The 16,601-nt window shown below is 47.4% G+C and overlaps 1 protein-coding gene across 2 annotated transcripts; it reads right to left on the bottom strand.

Annotated features, from left to right (window-relative positions):
• Positions 1-2,370: 2,370 nt before the first annotated feature.
• Positions 2,371-16,584, bottom strand: SIN3B (SIN3 transcription regulator family member B; the record flags this gene model as incomplete). Of its 2 annotated transcripts, none has more annotated exons than XM_080633966.1 (19): positions 2,371-5,045; positions 5,400-5,604; positions 6,004-6,098; positions 6,381-6,473; positions 6,721-6,894; positions 7,442-7,611; positions 8,098-8,692; positions 8,918-9,101; positions 9,362-9,600; positions 9,948-10,064; positions 10,749-10,956; positions 11,673-11,791; positions 12,256-12,345; positions 12,823-12,945; positions 13,194-13,337; positions 13,675-13,938; positions 14,654-14,807; positions 15,822-15,928; positions 16,486-16,584. In XM_080633966.1, 19 exons carry the CDS (start codon positions 16,582-16,584, stop codon positions 4,815-4,817), a joined length of 3,411 nt encoding a protein of 1,136 aa, XP_080490092.1. In that variant the 3' UTR covers positions 2,371-4,814. The 2 variants fall into 2 exon arrangements, 1 of the variants encoding a protein (XP_080490092.1); XR_013958456.1 differs by having other exon boundaries at positions 4,907-5,045; positions 5,264-5,604.
• Between the last annotated feature and the right edge of the window lie 17 nt (positions 16,585-16,601).

Below are 16,601 nucleotides of genomic sequence, written 5' to 3'. Positions count from 1 at the left end.
GTGTGCGAATCACAGCCCTGCTTCCTATGGCCGGGTCTCTGGAGCGGAGCAGAGAGAGGTTACTTGTTGCTGTGTTCTTCATTTTTCAGATGCTGTGTGATCTTTAGTGACTGCTGTAGATGCAGAACAGCTTGCTTGAGGATTCTGATGCCAGAGGTTTGTCATGCCTTGGTAATATGCCTTGAAGTCGTGTGATCCCTGCCCTGTGGGGTAACAGTTTGGTTTTCAAGTAATTCATTGTGCAATAGATCATTTCCTGGGAGAAAGAGCTCTTTTATTCTGTGGCTCTGATCCCAAAAGATTCACTGCTGGGGAACAGGGGTTTGAAAGCTCAGAGAGAGGGTACAAACACCACCTGGCCCATTCCACACATCTTTAAGGGTTGGAAGAGCAACCTGTAGAAGGCCAATAATGGGTTTTGCTATTTCTGCTCTGTCCCAGCAGCTCCAGAGAGTTTTCAGCTGCAAGCTGAAGGTGTAAAGGCAGGAACCTTGGTGCAGCCAATGCCTGCCCCACACTGAGCTCATGTTTGATGCAGCCATGAGCTGACCACAGGCAGCAGCTCTGCCCCAGCACCAGCAGCGTGCCACGTTTCCAGCAGTGTCAGCACAACCTCACTTTTTCCATGGGTGCAGGGCTGGCTCTGCCTTCCCCAGCTGGTGCAGCACAGAAAGCTTCCATGATGACTGAGAGAGAAATGATGGCCCTTTGGAGCAGGATCCCCTGGTGGAATACTTCTGGGGAGACAGGTTTTTTCCAGACTTACCCTTCTGCTTGCTTGCAGTTTTATTGGCATCACTGCAACCCACTGGATGGTCTGGAATAGCTTCTTCTGGTCCTTTCTCAGCAAGATAAAGACACTGGCATAGGGACTACCTTGCATGAATCAGGCACCATCATCACTTTTCAGCACTGGGTCTCACTGGATTCATCCTTCAGCAAGTGTATAGTTCAGAATTGTTAGACTTTAATTTAGTCTTTAATTATGATGGGTGGGAGGTGAAGGTAACTCCGGGTTCATTAAGGTTGAGTTACTTAGTTCTAATCCAGAAGAATGGCTTAAGTGGGAAGGAAAACTCAAGTCATTTACACATACTTCCAGACCCCCTCTGCCTGGGTCACAGCTCTTTGTGCATCACTGTAACACAGAAAAGTGAGACAGGAAGGCCCTGCCATATCAAATCCTGGCTGCAGGTTCTCCCTTGAGCAATTCTTCATTGAATGTATTAAACCATTAATTCTTACTCCATCTGATAAACCTGAAAGCCATTTCTAAGCTGTCTTTCCTTGTCCTTGCCAAAGCTGTCCACTTGCTGAGACCTCCGACCGCTCTGGGGTGATGTCAGCTCTGGCTGTCCCTCCTCTTGAGCACAGGGCATGTCCTCTTTGTGAGCAGCCCAAGATCTCAGCAAGAAGACTTGTGTGAAGAGCACTGTGTCCTCCGAGACACCACGACCATCATTTTAATCAGACTATCCCATGCAATGTATGCATCAGGGGATTGTTATTAGGAGAACAACAGTTTGTTTCCCTGTGAGCAAGGCACACGCTGCACAGAAAGCAGAGTTGCCTTTTGTTATGGCAACGGAAGTGTTGAGAGAGTGATGTAAAGGAAACTCCTATCAGATCTGGGTCCCATCACTACAGCTTAATTTGCAAGATCTACACGTTCATTTGTTGCAGAGCTCACAGGGAACACAGTTAAACATGTTATTACCCAGGAATTTGGGGAGGTTGAGGGAAAGGCGGGTGGAGGGTTATTTTCATGGTTGCAGTTGTATTGGCTTAACCTGTAGCAGATGTGCTTATGGAGTTCGGAACTGGGATCAGTCACTTCTCTTGAACGTCTGTTGTATTTAGCGTGCGAGTGCTTGGGGCCAAGCATGGACCTTATTTTTATCCCACACTTCTCGTGGCAAAGGTGAAACAAACCAACCCGCATTGCTGGCACGGCCCCACGGTCTCTTTTGAAGCCTCTCTGGATGGAGCAACTGTGCCACCCCATGGCCTCCCCTGCTCTCAGCCAGCCGTGTTGTCTCCTTTCCACGTTAGCGAGTGCATCACACACTTACCCTGCACTAACTTCTCAGTGTGGGCAGGGTTCAAGGTTTGCTGCTGGTGGCAGTGGGTCGGCACGCACCTAAAGCATCACATCCTGGAGCCTGTCAGCACTACCTGAAGGGAAGTTCATCCAATTTTTCTATTGCAAATTCAGTTTCAGGTGCAAGAGAACCGAGTCTGGGGCTGGGCAGGACGTTTCATTTCAGTTTAAATCCATTTAAAGCAGGGAGAGCTGCAGACTTTTAAAATCAATATTTTATTTTACTCGAATGTGCAAATAAATATTAAAAAAAAACTACATTCAAAGAGCTGGCAAAGCAATTACAAGCCCAAAAAAGCAAAGATCCTTCAAAAAAATGGAAGAGCAAACTCTTGAATCAAGGTGGTGCTAAGCAGATACACAGCAGTCGAGCTTAAACCCTCCCAGACATTAGCAAGCCCTTCTCAATCCTGCCCTGCCCACCTCATTCCAGTCCCATCATTGGCTGCTCTTGGTTTTGAGACAATAGAGCTGTCCAGGGCAAAAGTTTTACTTAATCTCTTCAGATTATAAATTAAGGTTTACAAAAGAAAGACCTTAAAACCACCTGAAGTACACTTAAAACCGGGGTGACGGGACAGCAGGGTGCGGAGACGCACCGCACCTTGGGACACTTGGAATCAAACGCAGTTTAAGCCACAGGTTGCAACCTATTTCCTATTAACATTTTTCTGTATCATAAAATGAGACCGTTTGGCACAGTTGTCATCTCCACTGGAAGACAGCAGAGAGGTGAACAGGACTGAGGTGTGTTTTGTTGAGCTCTCTGCAAGCAAGAGGGGAACACTGTGCTTTGCACCAGGCTCATCCGCCTGCTCCTCCAGCCAGCCCCCATCAGCTACATGGGCAGCATCTTCCAGCACTCACTGCAACAAGAGCAGGGGAAGAACCTTCAGATCATTTCAGTAACCAAAACTTAACAGAGACCCAGACACCGAGAACAGGGGCTCTGATGAGAACTCCTCTGCTGGCAGTGGTTGTGCAAGTGGCCACAGATGCCAGAGCCTGGCCTCCCTCCTCCCCTCCTACAGATTATTTTGCAAAACAGACAAAAAGTCAGTACAGTTTTCTATTAAACATACCCCGAAGGCCAATTTTTCTACTGTCAAGTGAGACAATTGCAAAACCCAATGTTGGACAGTGGAAATAACCCAGGACAAATCCTACAGGCTGCTACTTCGGTCTGGCAGAAATTAGAACCTAAAAATCAAAGCCACAGAAAATACCAGGGTGGGGAGGATTATTCCCCCCCAAAAGGCAGGAAAAGGCTGGGAGCAGAGCTGAAAGGAGGCTGGACCTGCCTCAGGACATTCTGTTTGTAACACACTCCATGGACAGTGTGGAGCCCTTGGCTCCTGAGGAACAAGAGCAATGGCACAGTGGGGCTGCAGGACAGACACGGCTGAAGTTTCCTGGTTTATCACTAGATGAAGTCAGGCGGTTGACGTAGTGTTCTGCATGGTTTGGGGTAGGGTTTTGTTGGGTTTCACTGCAAAAAAGCTCAGATAGAAGCACAGATGGTTCAGTGGAAAAGCTTGTCTATGATGGTTGTGGCTGGATCTAATAGTGCCCGTCACAGATTTCCATGTGTCACCGCACACACAGCATCTGTGCTGAGCCAGCAGAAAGAGGGAAGTATCTGGGACAAACCCCAGACCCAGCCCAAACACTGCGCTGCAAGAGCTCCATCTGCTGATGTTACCGAAGTGAGACAACCCAGCAGGACCACGGCGTCGGGGCATGCACAAGGGAAAGAGAAGCGCCCGAGAGCGCGGAGTCTCCAAAGGCTGCTGAGCAACATGCAAAATACCAAAGTAAACTCAAATAAAAGAGGCCAGACCTCGCAGTGGATGTTCCTCCCCTTGCACACGCTCCCAGCAGCTCCGGCTTGGAGAAGACAGAGTCTGCAGCAGACTGGGAGTTCACAAAGCAACACATGGGATCCGGTGTTTGACTGCAGGGGGGTGGCTGATGGGCTAAGGCTGTCTTGCGGCGCACGTCGCTCTCCTGCCCAGCACTGCAGCTCAGAGAGCTTCTTCCCCTTAGATCATGCTCCAAAATACTCAGTTGAGGAGTGGGAGGTGATAAGAGTGTTTAGTTTGCTGTCCACCCTTGTCTCAGGTTTGGCATTTTTCTCACTAGAGCACCAGTAACAAGTGCTGCATCCTTTGCCTTACCAGTACACAAGGAAGCAGCCTGTAGTGAGGTGAGCAGCCTGTGCCGGTGCTCTCAGCCCTGCTGGCACTCAGAGGTTACACTGGAGAGTTCTGCGGGCTCCAAGGTGGCATAAATTCAGGAAGAGAGGGAACATCAATCCCTTTGAAGTGGAAGCAGCTGCCAGCATCTGCGCAAACACCAGCGCAGCTCCACCTCTCCAACAAAGCCACTTGTGGTAGTTTACCCAGAGCCTGACCCCCTCACTCAATACTGGCTGGTGGCAGTGGCCTAAAGCTCAGGAAACTACTAAAAAGTGCGTGGCAATGCCAAGAGCCCTCTTCCCATAAAGCTTTTGTAAGTCTCTTCGTGATGGCTGGAGCATTACACTGCAAGGAGGAAAGTCTATGCCATATGGAAAATACATCATAATCCAAAGTAAAATGCTGTTTGGGTAAATATCATTAATACATACATTGCATTCCCACCACTATTCTCAGAGTAAATGTGTTTCACCAGCAATGCTCCTATGTGCCTTGGTCCCAGGATGAGTCTCTGCTCACGGTGAAGCTGGACGGCGACTGTACTGAACTCTGTATCTGTTCACTGGGACCCCATGGACATTCACCGTCTCACAGGTGGTTTTACAGGGCACCATCTCCTCGTCTTCATCTCCCATTAGCCAGTCTTGCACTACATCAACTGCCTCCATGGTCACGTTCTCTTCTAGCCATCTATTGTGCCACTCTTCAAACTGCTGGTGGTGCTTTAGGAGCACCATTGGCTGTACCTGAAAGCAGGACAGTAAAGATGACTGAGAGCTTTCCGAGCCAAAACCTTCACCTCTTTGCTCGAGATGCGCACGCTTTAGCACACAATGCAAACAGTAAACCAGGAAATCCCATACCTGCATTAAAGATCTCTATTTCCTAATGTATGCCACTCCCCCTTAAAATCTGCCTTGTAAAGAAAAGGCTGCTAAACTAAACCAAAGTACAGAGCATTTACCAGCTCTCCTCCATGTTTCATCTGGGTGTAGTTTGCAGGAATTCAGCCACAAGACTTCTTAGGGGTACCTGTCTTTGGCTCACATCCTCAACCTCTGCTACTGCCCGAGCTGCAGAGAGAGTAATAGGAGATGCACCTGCTTGGCTCGGCAGAGAGCTCCCCGCCTGTACATGTAATCCTCCGAGTTCATGATGAACATCATTTTGTGGGTGTTGAGCTTGAAGCGGCAGTCCACATTGCAGGCACTTTCCACCCCGATCAGCCTCTTCCAGGAGCTCTTCACTTCGCTGCGCAGGGCTCTCACCTGCTTACACTGCCACTTGCGGAACTTCTTCAGGTTTCTAGAACATACCAAGGGTTACAAAGCAGGTGTCCCACTGCATTATCCACTCTCTTAAGCTGACAGCACAAAGAGGAAATGTCTAGTTCCACATTTAGTGGACAGACTTTCTCCAGGATCTTCCTCCATCCACTCTGACAAATATGGAGTGAAATCAGAACAAATTAGACCCCAAATTTCTCCCAGAATCTCCATTCTAAACACAGGTTCATGAACAAACCTCAATGCAGCAGTCATGTATTTTTTCTTCAGCACTCTTACACAGTGCACTGGACTAAACAGCCCCTTTGGACCTCAAGGATGAGTGCATTTCCCTAGAGTTGCCTATGTGGCACATCACCTAAAATCACTGCCAGCTACACAGAGCTGCTGTAGGCGTGACTCAGCAGAGGGAGCTCACCTTTGCAGAAAGACTGGTTTCAGTAAGAAGCCATCATTCTGGTTGTTTGGAGCTCCTTCTACCCCAACGTACTGCTCCATGTAGTTAGCCAGGTGCTGCACAAGAGAGACCGATTTTCAAGTCAAATTTCACTCTCTAGACAAACATCACTGCAAAGAACTCGTTTATTTCCAAGCTGCTCTTTAGGAAGCTGATTTATATTGAAACCCTTTTGCTAACACATCCATTTCTGTCAGTGACCACAGCCCCACATGTAATCTTCCCACCTTCCAGGTGAACTTATCCTCCTGGCAACGTCTCACGGCTTGGAACAAGAAAACAGGAATCCATGTCCTTTGCCTGTGGTAGAGCAGACCCCATGGTCACTGCGGTATTACCTGGACCTCCACAGGATCCTCTGTCTGGGTTTCTTCTGTATCCAGAAGCTCAATGGTCATGATCACCTGTCCTTTCCGCTGAAGAAACATTACCTGTAATTAAGTTACAGGCACAAGATATTGGCCACAATAAAACGCTGTATATTCACAACAAGTCATCTGGACAACAAATAGGAGCTAGAAGAGAAGCAAGCAGTAGGGCTTTTCAGTGTCACTTTACTGTCTAGGCTCTGGTTTTGGTACCTTCTCTCCACACTGCTCTTGCTCACTGTTGTGGCCTTGGAGCTGCCAGCCCCATTTCTCCCAGGTAAAGGCCACCCTCACTTCATGAAGTTCTTACCTTGAAACAGTTCTCATCAGCCATGCACCGTTCAGCCTTCCATTGATAGCTGGTCTCCTTTGCTGCCCGGACACAGCGAGAGGACAGGTTACCTCCAGCAGCACCTCGCTTCCTTTCATTCAAGTAGAGCTCAACCACCTTCAGGCAGATGTCATCGCTCACTAGATGGTGAAGCTTCCATTAAAAAAGGGGGAATTTGGTCAGCAAGTCTGGGCCAAGACTAAACTCTATGTTATGAAAGAAGCACAAAACTCAACGCAGCATCACACCTCCGACAAAACATCACAGTTTGAACTCCAGAGACTTTACACCTTTCACTCCCTTTTTCATTACTTTGCAATAAAAGGAACAGAGAAGAGTGAGGGGCTGAGGTGCCTTAACTGTAACAGAACTACAGTTACAAGACAGATTCAAGTAAAAACGACTTCCTTTATTTTTTTGCCTTAGATGTATTTTTGGGAATGGCAGGATTTTGAAAAGACTGGAACTCAAAACTTGTTGGAAAAGGCCAGGAAGGGTAAATCCCCATAGGTGGTCCCTGTACTGCTGCTGAACTCTCTCACTGAACTTCTCTTTGAGTGTTTCCCCTCCATACTTATCTATGAATCTGCTGTCAGTTTAGTGCATCCTTGCATTACAGGGTACTGTGAGAAACCTGTCTGTCTGTAGAAGGGGGATGCGTGGCCCCCCACATGCACAGCACTGCCACCCAGTTAGTTACCTGGCGGACAATATTCTGCACCAGTTTGTCCATAGTAAAGCCGATGTAGGCGTGGATAGTGAACATCTCCCTCAGGGTGTCCTCATACTGTGTTGGGTCAATATTCCCATCCAGCAGACTCCTCACCATATCCAGGAACGCGGGGTAGTACTCCTCCAGTTCCACCTCACCTGGGCAGGGGAAAAGTGCCATCATTCAATGCATGTAAGAGGCAGAGTGAAGTCAAGAGATGCAAGGGACAACACTGCTTGAGAACCATGACATTCCATATCCAGAACATGCTTACAGAAAGACAGTTTTCCCTAAGGAGTGCTGACAGACTGTAACAGTTTTACCTTGTGTGCTTCCATGACTGCCTTGTGTAGTTAACTGCTTTGCTGGGGGGCCATTTACATTGTAAATTGAGGTAACAGATTCATACAATGAGACACTGCAGAACATTTGCCACAGTGGGCTTGTGTGAAGTCTCTATGAAGTACACACGAAAGCCCTCAGAAGATCAAATACAAACTAGTTACCCTGTCAAAGCAGCTGGATCCACAGATCACAGCCCTCACTCTTTACAGACTTTCCTGCTGGTCTCAGTTCCTCAGGTATCTCTAACCAAGCACTAACTACCAGAGCATTAGGAAGACTATGGCCTGCATTATCCTTACTTGGTTGCTTCAGCCTTAGTTCCATGGCTGGATCGTTGGTTTTCTCCTTTCTTCCCTCACAGAGGAGTTTCTCCCTCTCTTTCTCAGTCCGATATTCTAGAAGCTGCTTCTGAGCTTGACGATAAATCTTTAGGAGCCGCGAGCACAGAGTCTGGTGAAGGCGGAGGAAGAAATACCAGTTATTATTGACAAAGAACAGGCTGTAAACATCATCCAGAGTGTTGTGGGGCTCAGCAGCTGTAACATCACAGAAGGTTGCTTTTGCTTCCAAAGGACTGCTTGGAGGCCCGGGCACATGTTTCTTGCGTAGCTCAGGAGCATCCAGGTTCTGCCCCTGATGGTTTTCTCTGTCCTCATCTGTTGACTCTTCAGAAATACTGTGCTCAGGGGGCTGTGAGAAAAACAGCTCAGGTATGAAGTGATGCACTATCTGCCGGATGGTGGCTTGATCCTCCTTTTGGATAGTAGGCTGCCTTTTTACATAATAGCTGATAAGAGACGCTGCATCTTCCAAAATCTGCTTATCTTCATAGATAAAGATAAGATGAGGCTCATTTGTGGACGAACTTCTCCCCTCTGAATGCTGCTCCTGATGCTGTAATCAAGAGACAAATAGATAAAGATCCTTCCAATCCATGCTCAAGAGCCATTCCTGCCAGAAGAAATAAGGCAGTATTAATGCTCTGCTTGGGACAGTCATTTCTGACTGAGAACTCTTCAGAGCACTACCACTTCAACAAGGTCCTAGGTGCTACATTAACATCTAGATACTACTATACACGAAGGACATCCAGGGTGGATTAGTCACTAGCACACGCACCTCATCATAGACACTCTCAATTTCATTCAGCAAGCTCTTGGAGCGCAAAGCTTTGGTGTCATTCTGTTTGAAGTTGACTGCCTGGTGGTCGAGGGATTTCAGGTAGGCTTTCTCATACTGCTCCCTCCAAATCTTGTTGAAGCCCTGCTGGGCCTCCCTCCATTCCTCCTCCTTTGCTTTCAATCTGCACAAACGTATAATGGACTTCAGTTCAAAGAGACAAGCACAGTAAGACACACACACAAAGTATTTCTAATGTAGCCAACTGTGATGCACTAAAAACTTGTCAGGATTCCTGGAAGCAATAAAGAAAGAAAGAAGTAAAAGCACCAGCACTGAGGATGAGTTATCCTTTGGAAAAACATCTACAGAAAACAGTTGCCTTAAAAATTCTCTATCAGTTTCTTAAAAGAACTCAGATGAACATGGGAGAACAGGAATTACCTCTTAAGAACAACAGGAACGGCAGTAACTGGGTTTTTCTTCAGACTTTCAATGATCTCTGGTGCTTTATCACCATAGATGCGATAGATGGCCCTGCGCTGGATCACTTCTGATGTTCCTCCCAAGCAATCATCCAGTCGAAATTTCTCCTGATCCTCTTGAGTCAGTCGTGACAGTTTCTTCTGCACACTCTCCAGCACACGTATTGTGGCTAAGTTGGTCTCCAAGACAACATCCAACTGTTAAAAGAGTTCACAGAAGACACACTGTAAGAAGAGGCATAGTGGGAAAATGGAGACCAGTGGCACCACAAAGTGGAGCTAAGAAGCATCAGCAAAGGTTTCTTACTGGAAAATATCCCTCTGCCAGTTCTCCCAAAGGTAACATGCTTTACAGAACTGGATTCATGCCTAGAAAGAACTATTAGACTCCAGGAAAGTGGAAAACACCGAACTCTAGCTCAAACCAACAAACACAAGTGGAACTTTCAGCAATTGGCCACCGATTCATTCACTCAAAATCAGAGCTAGAAGTTTCGCGTCCTGAGGAGGAGACAGGCAGAAAAGAGCTCAGTAGTCAGAGGTACCTCAAACCGTTCATCTTCACAGCGGTGCAACTGCTCCTCATAAGGAGTCTTCTTGGAGCTGACAAAAGTGGAGTCTTCAGACCAGGATGGAAATGAAACCCATGTATCATTTAACACCTGCAAGAGTGCAAAGACAGGATGTTGAACAGAGCCTTATGAGCCCAGAGCTGTTCTCACAAGGTCTGATACTTCTCTGGTTTCTTTTTGCACAGTTTCTATTGGATGTTTCAGACCTAGTTCGTAAGTCATGGCAATGACTGCTCCACAGATGATGGGAGCTCTGTGTGGAACTGTGCCAGGGCCCTGCTCAGAAAGCACCTTCGTGATCATCTCACAAACCACAAAGATCACTCTGGAGTAATCAGCAACTGTAAGTAAAGGAGACAGAGTTGCCAGCACCAGCAAGAGGTGGGAGCACCAGCACTGCAGATGTCTGCCCTCGGTGAGAACCGTGCCTGAGTTACTGGCTCACAGTGCTCTTTCAGGAGAGAAACTTCCTAAAGGCCAATTTGTCCACTGCTAGAAAATCAGTCTCAGGCTATTTAACGTTATCTTTTCTGTCTCTAGGAATAATTTGTGTATGCACAATAACTCAAAAAGACACTAAAAACTGAACTTGAGATGGGCTTAGATAAAACTAGTGGATACTCTGATTTCAATGAATTGGATTAATAACTGACGTGAGGTTAAAGCTGGCTAAGAGGGGAATCCATGTGCAGAAGCTGTAGCACTAACAAGCCCAGTTCAATTTATGCAAGTGCAGTGTGTGTATGGGGACTGAAAAGGTCGATCCCAAAGTACCTCCTTGCAAATGGCTGTTCTTCCACTGCACTTCGGCTGCTGATAGGTTTTGGGGAGAGCGCGGTAGCTTGATCCGATGCGTTTGCAGGAAGCATAATCAATCTCCCGACTCATTCCATCCCCAGATCGGTCGCTCAGTGGAGAAGCAAATGAAAGCTCTTTCACACCAAGGAAGGACTTGAACTGTGCAAAGAGTTCTGGGAATTTCCTTCAAAAACACAGGTAAGTGTATTCTGTTATTTCACTCCGACAGTTTTAGAGTGGCTCTTGTGTCTTAAAAGTGAAGGAGAAAATCTAAGCAGCACTGCAGCCAAAAATATTTCAACACCATTTCCCTCTGTTATCATTCTCTCTGAACTATTTTGGTTTTTTTTATTCAAGGCAGGAAAAGAACTTCCTTTCAGAACTTCACAAATATTCCCCTCAACTGACTGGGGAGTCACTGATCCTTGCCATGCCCTCTTCTGTTGGAAGCCAAACAGCACTAGAGGGCTCACATCAGAGCTAGAACTATTTCTCCTTTTCACAGCTTTGTTCTGAGATTTCATGTTAATACCTGTATTATCCTTTGAGAGATTGGAACAAGGAGTGTGAACAGAGACCATCCTCCAGAATTCATGAGATTCTCTGTCCCCAGTGATTTAATACATCAGGTAGTCTGCTGCTTTTGCAGCAGCATTCAACTGGATGCACAGAGGAAAAGATCCTCCTCAAAATGTTCTTTAAGAGTTGTGTAGATACACTAAAAGATTCAGATTTTGTTACTTCTCTTTTTGGATTAGCTTTCAATTTCTTGCCTGCCACCTAGGAGGTATTTCTGAACTTAAATCCAAAACTTCAGTAGCCAAATTCATAGTGTCTACCAAAAAGTAACAGAGTTAAGACCTAAAAAGTACAACACAGAAAAGACAGTCAGTAACTTACCCTAAAAATGGTGTAACTAGCTGGAGCAACTCGGAGCCAGAGACCAGCTCCTGGTTGAAAAGAGCAATGCAACGGAGAAAGTTTTCATAGACTTCCTGACTCTTTAGCACCCTGCGCACCTAGAGCACAGTTTGGAGAGAAATGATCAGATCAGTTGAACTCTACTTCTGTTTAGTCCATATTCTAAGTAGTCTGAAGCAATGACACAAGTACAAAGCTCCTTTATGTATTCTACATACAAACCTCTGTCTACGTTGCAACACGAAAAGAGAGTATGTACAAAAATGCCCAGTTTCAAACAATAACCTTGTAACTACAGATGGTATCATGAGGAAGCTTCATTGAAAAACAGAGAAAAACATGTTTGTAGGAGACAAGCATTCAGGAAAAGGTTAATTATCGGTTTCTGTTCATCCTTCAAACCCACCTATTTTTTCTCTTCCTGGTCTGTCTTTATCTACTACTTGAAGCCAGGCAATTGCTAAGTGCTGACACACAGACTGGACACAAAACCAGCCAAGTAATAACCACATAAGTGGTTGTAAGCAAGCCCACAGAATGGAAGAACAGGCCAGATGCTGACCTTGTCAAAGAAGGAAAACTCTTGTAGTGTTCCATATTTTCCCACCGTTGCTACTGACAGATCTTTGGTACCTCGCAGCTTCATTTTCTTCTGTGAAAACAACAGCAGTTATACTCAAATGCTACCAAATTCCACCCCACTGCCATATACCAGCTCTCTGCAAAGGCTGAAACTCTATTTCCCAAGCTGTGACCTAGCACAGCTGTGTCAAGTCCTCCACAGCAATCTCTATCAAATGACTCCCAGCTAAAGAGAAGAAACAGCAACAAAAAACAACCACTTGAGAATGAATTCCAAAGAGATTTCTTTGTAGAAGCAAGAAATTGTCCCTTTCCAGGGCCAATACAGAAGGTCTTGATACTCAGTATTCAGTGTTCCACACACATTTAAGCATACTTTAAACACTCCCTTTTAATCCAGTAATTCTGATTTTTTAAATAACTTTGACATTTTGTTTCTTGTGCCTAACCCCTCAAGGATGTTACTCATTACAACCCGATCGAAGCCATTACCTAAATACAAGGAGTAACATCAAGTTATCCTAAGTTTTTACTTGCTAAAAGCTACCTTTGCAGGGCCAGAAACAGGACGCAACAGCAGTGGTCTGGATCGCTTTTTGCTGTGTTCCAGATTCTTCTCATGCTCAGTTTTCTGGACACTGTTCACTTCACATGGTCCATTTCCTGTGAACTGAAATGAATAAATAGTGATTTCAATGTTCTTTCTTGATCAGTGCAACTAAAGAACCCTACACATCTCAACAGGACACAAAGCACGTAGTAAGTCACCTGTGCTGCAAAATTCAACAAAAAGGAGCAAAATTGACCTACTGGCTGTATGTTTTCCCATAATGTTTTGCATTCCTAAAGCTCCTTTATGTATTCTACATACAAACAGAGAGTGTTCAATATTCTGCCTTGTTCCAAGCTTACACGTACCAAAGACCTTTTAGCTTCTGGGAGGAACTGTCCAAACTCAGAAAGCAGATCCTCCTGTCCCCTGAAGAGATTTGCCACTTCAGTGAACACTTCTTCCTCTGACATGCCTCGAAAGGGTCGGCCTTTAGTGTTCAGCTGTTCTTTCTGAAAAGGTCCACACAGATGTGAAACAGTCAAAACCAGACCTCACCCTGCAAGAAAACCCCTAACAGCCCAAACCCTCTGTGTTACACACACTTGTAATAACTATCAGAGAGCCCCAGGTTCTTACAGTGCATCCAAGTAGCACTAAATCAACCAAAGAGTAAGACAGATCCAGTTAAGACCCCTTTACACCTCAGACTGTGGAAGGTTCCACAATCTTCTCACTTTTGTCACTTCATGGGGATATCTCTGCCTGTTCAACAGGCAGACATTTCAGTTGACAACAGCTACTCAAACAGCTACAGTGCAAACCCACGTCTTCTATGGAAGAGTTTACCTGGTAAGTATGAAGAATTTCTAAAAAGGATCTGTAAATCTCTGGATGGTCAAGGAAACGTGTTTTGATTTTATTCACATAACTGATAGCATTATTGAACTCTACAGAATCAGATTCCAAAGGAAGCTGGGATTTATCTTCTTTGTATGGAAGCTGCTGCCTGAACTCCTCGGAGCAGTCACTGTGATTGTGGGAGTTCTCCTGGGAGTAATGCAACAACAGCCCGCTGCCAGGGAGAGCGCTGGGAACAGGCTCTGAGGGCACCTAGTGGCATAAGAGACACAAGACAGCGACTTGTACGGAAGCATAGGTGCAAGTTCAACAACCGAGCATCAGTACTTTCAAGCTGCTTAGCTAAAAAAGATGATCACATGAAGAAGAAAGATTTAATTAGCCAATAAATTGCCCTCCCGATTTTATTAACACCATCAGCTTAAAAATATCCCTTAAATCTTACCTTGGTTATGAACCATCTGGCTCATGACCACATTTGACTGTCACTGCGTCATCCCCTACCCTTGAGAGGGTGTCCCAAACACCACACCCCACCGTTTCTGCTACCACTGTCTTATTTCAGAAGAACTGAGCTTTAAGAAACACATTCAAACATAAGGCTTGTGCAGATGACGGATTTCCAAGCAACAGAGAGATCTAAGGGAACAGAGATCTAAAGATCTTTACTCCTACTAATTAAACCACAAGTTTATCAGTAATTTGTTGAAGTAATAGCTCTGTTTCATCCTCCACAACCACACAATAACAACAGAAAAGCAGCAGAGGCCAACATGTATCCATCTGTATTACAGCAGATGTCTTTCACTGCAGGATGACTGCCACTGCCTGGCAATACCCAACGTGTGTTTTCTTCCCAGTTTCTCAGTGGAAGACTGGAAATGTGATTGTTCTAAACCATGCAAGAGATGTGCATAATGACACATATAACAGAATTCATGTAGAGAATATGAGCTCTATAACCTACCTGACTATTCAAAGGTGACTGTATATTTAACTTCCCATTCTTTGGAATTTCTATCCTGTAGCCCAGAGGAAGGAAAGCGTTGAATCCTACAATGAGGTCAGGATGCTCATGGAAAAGCTGTGAAACGCGTCGGATTACTCCAGGTGTGTCAATGCTAAAATTGAGAGGAGTTTGTTACTTGTGTCCCAATCAGAAACACAAGCCTAAGAAATTCCAGAGGTATGCCCAGCATCTGGCTTCTCAGAGATGCACTTTTTAACAAGCAAGTTTGGGAACCTCACACCTAGAAATGAGCCCAAGCAGAGGGAAAGCTCACTGCAGCTGACAGCTACCACCTCGAGGGCTGGCAGGCCGCAGAGAGGCTCTGCCCTCCTGTGTCTTCACTTATATTCAAGATCTTTGCTGCAGACTGGGAAATACAAACAGATTCCCCTTTTCCCCCTGTACTGGGCACTGGTGAGGCCGCATCTCAAGTAATGTGTTCAGTTTTGGGCCTCTCACTGCAAGAGAGACATTGAGGTCCTGGAGTGGGGCCAGAGCAGGGCAATGGAACTGGTGCAGGGCCTGGAGCCCAAGTGTGATGGGGAACGGCTGAGGGACCTGGGGGGTTCAGTCTGGAGAAGAGAAGGCTCAGGGGGGACCTGATGGCTCCCTACAACTGCCTGACAGGAGGATGGAGCCAGGATGGGCTGGGCTCTGCTCCCAAGGAACAAGGGATGGGACAAGAGGAACTGGCCTCAAGCTGCACCAGGGCAGGTTTAGATGGAGCTGAGGAACAATTCCTGCCCCAAAGGGTGCTCAGGCATTGGAACAGGCTGCCCAGGGCAGCGGTGGAATCACCGTCCCTGGAAGTGTTTAAAAACCGTGTAGATGAGGCCCTCAGTTATACGGTTTAGTGGTGGCCTTGGCAGTGCTGGGGTAATGGTTGGACTTGAAGTCTTAAGGGTCTTTTCCAACCTCTTTGATTCTTTGATTCTATTTCTGTGGCTTTTGGCTCTTGAAAACGATAGGATGGACGGAGACCTTCCACCTCCTGTGTCTAGTGACTGCACTACAGGGAGAACAGCCAGCAGGATGGCCCGTGTGTGTCTGTGAGGTGGAAAGGTGGTAGGAGGGCTGGGGGTCCCTGCAAAGGCAGAGGAGCTCCCCAGAGCAGCCGGGGCCTTACCTCTGGCTCTTGAACTCTTTCATGATCTCCAGGAAGCCGTTGTAGGTGGCGGGGTCGCTGCCAAAGCGGATCTTCACCTGGTCCAGGTAGGAAAGCGCATCCTCTACCTGCAGGGTGAGAACATGGGTGAGCCCAGAAAGGGAGAACAGACCCTGGGACACCCCATGGCACTGAGGGAGGTGGGAACAGGCCCTGGGGGGAGCCCCACAGCACTGAGAAAGGAGGAGCAGCCCAGGGAGGGGAACACGGTACCAGACGAGGAGGCCGAGGCAGCGAGGCCCGTACCGGGGGGGGGGCTCACGGCGCTGGAAGAGGATGCAAAGGCACGGAGGGGGACAGGGGAGCGGGTCCCCGGGGGGGGTGAGCGCAGCACCAGAGGAGAACAGGCCCGAGGGGGCGTGGGGGGTGTCACCGTACCGGGGAGGGAGGGCAGGCCCATGGAGACCCTGCGGTACCGGGAGAGGGGGACGTGGGTGCCCCGCAGCACCAGGAGGGAAAGGCCCCGGGACATCGCACGGTACCGTCAGGGGGAGACAGGCACCAGGGGGCGGGCGGGACAGATCACGGCGGGGCGGGCAGGGCCGACCCGAGAGGGAGTCGAGGAGCGGCCCTTCGCGGGGGTGGGGGAAGGAGGGAATCCCAGCGGGGCGGTCTCCGCACTCACATGCACCGGCAGCTTCTCCTGCGCCGCGGCCCGGCCGCCGCCACCGCCGCCCCATCGCGGGGCGCTGCCCCCCCGGCCGCCGCCGCCCCCCGCCGCCATGTTGGGAGTGCGGGCAG

This window comes from Psittacula echo (genome assembly GCF_963264785.1).
Source record: "Psittacula echo genome assembly, chromosome: 24".
Classification (NCBI taxonomy): domain Eukaryota; kingdom Metazoa; phylum Chordata; class Aves; order Psittaciformes; family Psittacidae; genus Psittacula; species Psittacula echo.
The sequence above is the reverse complement of the archived record's forward strand: the minus strand, read 5'-3'. Positions and strand labels throughout refer to the sequence as shown.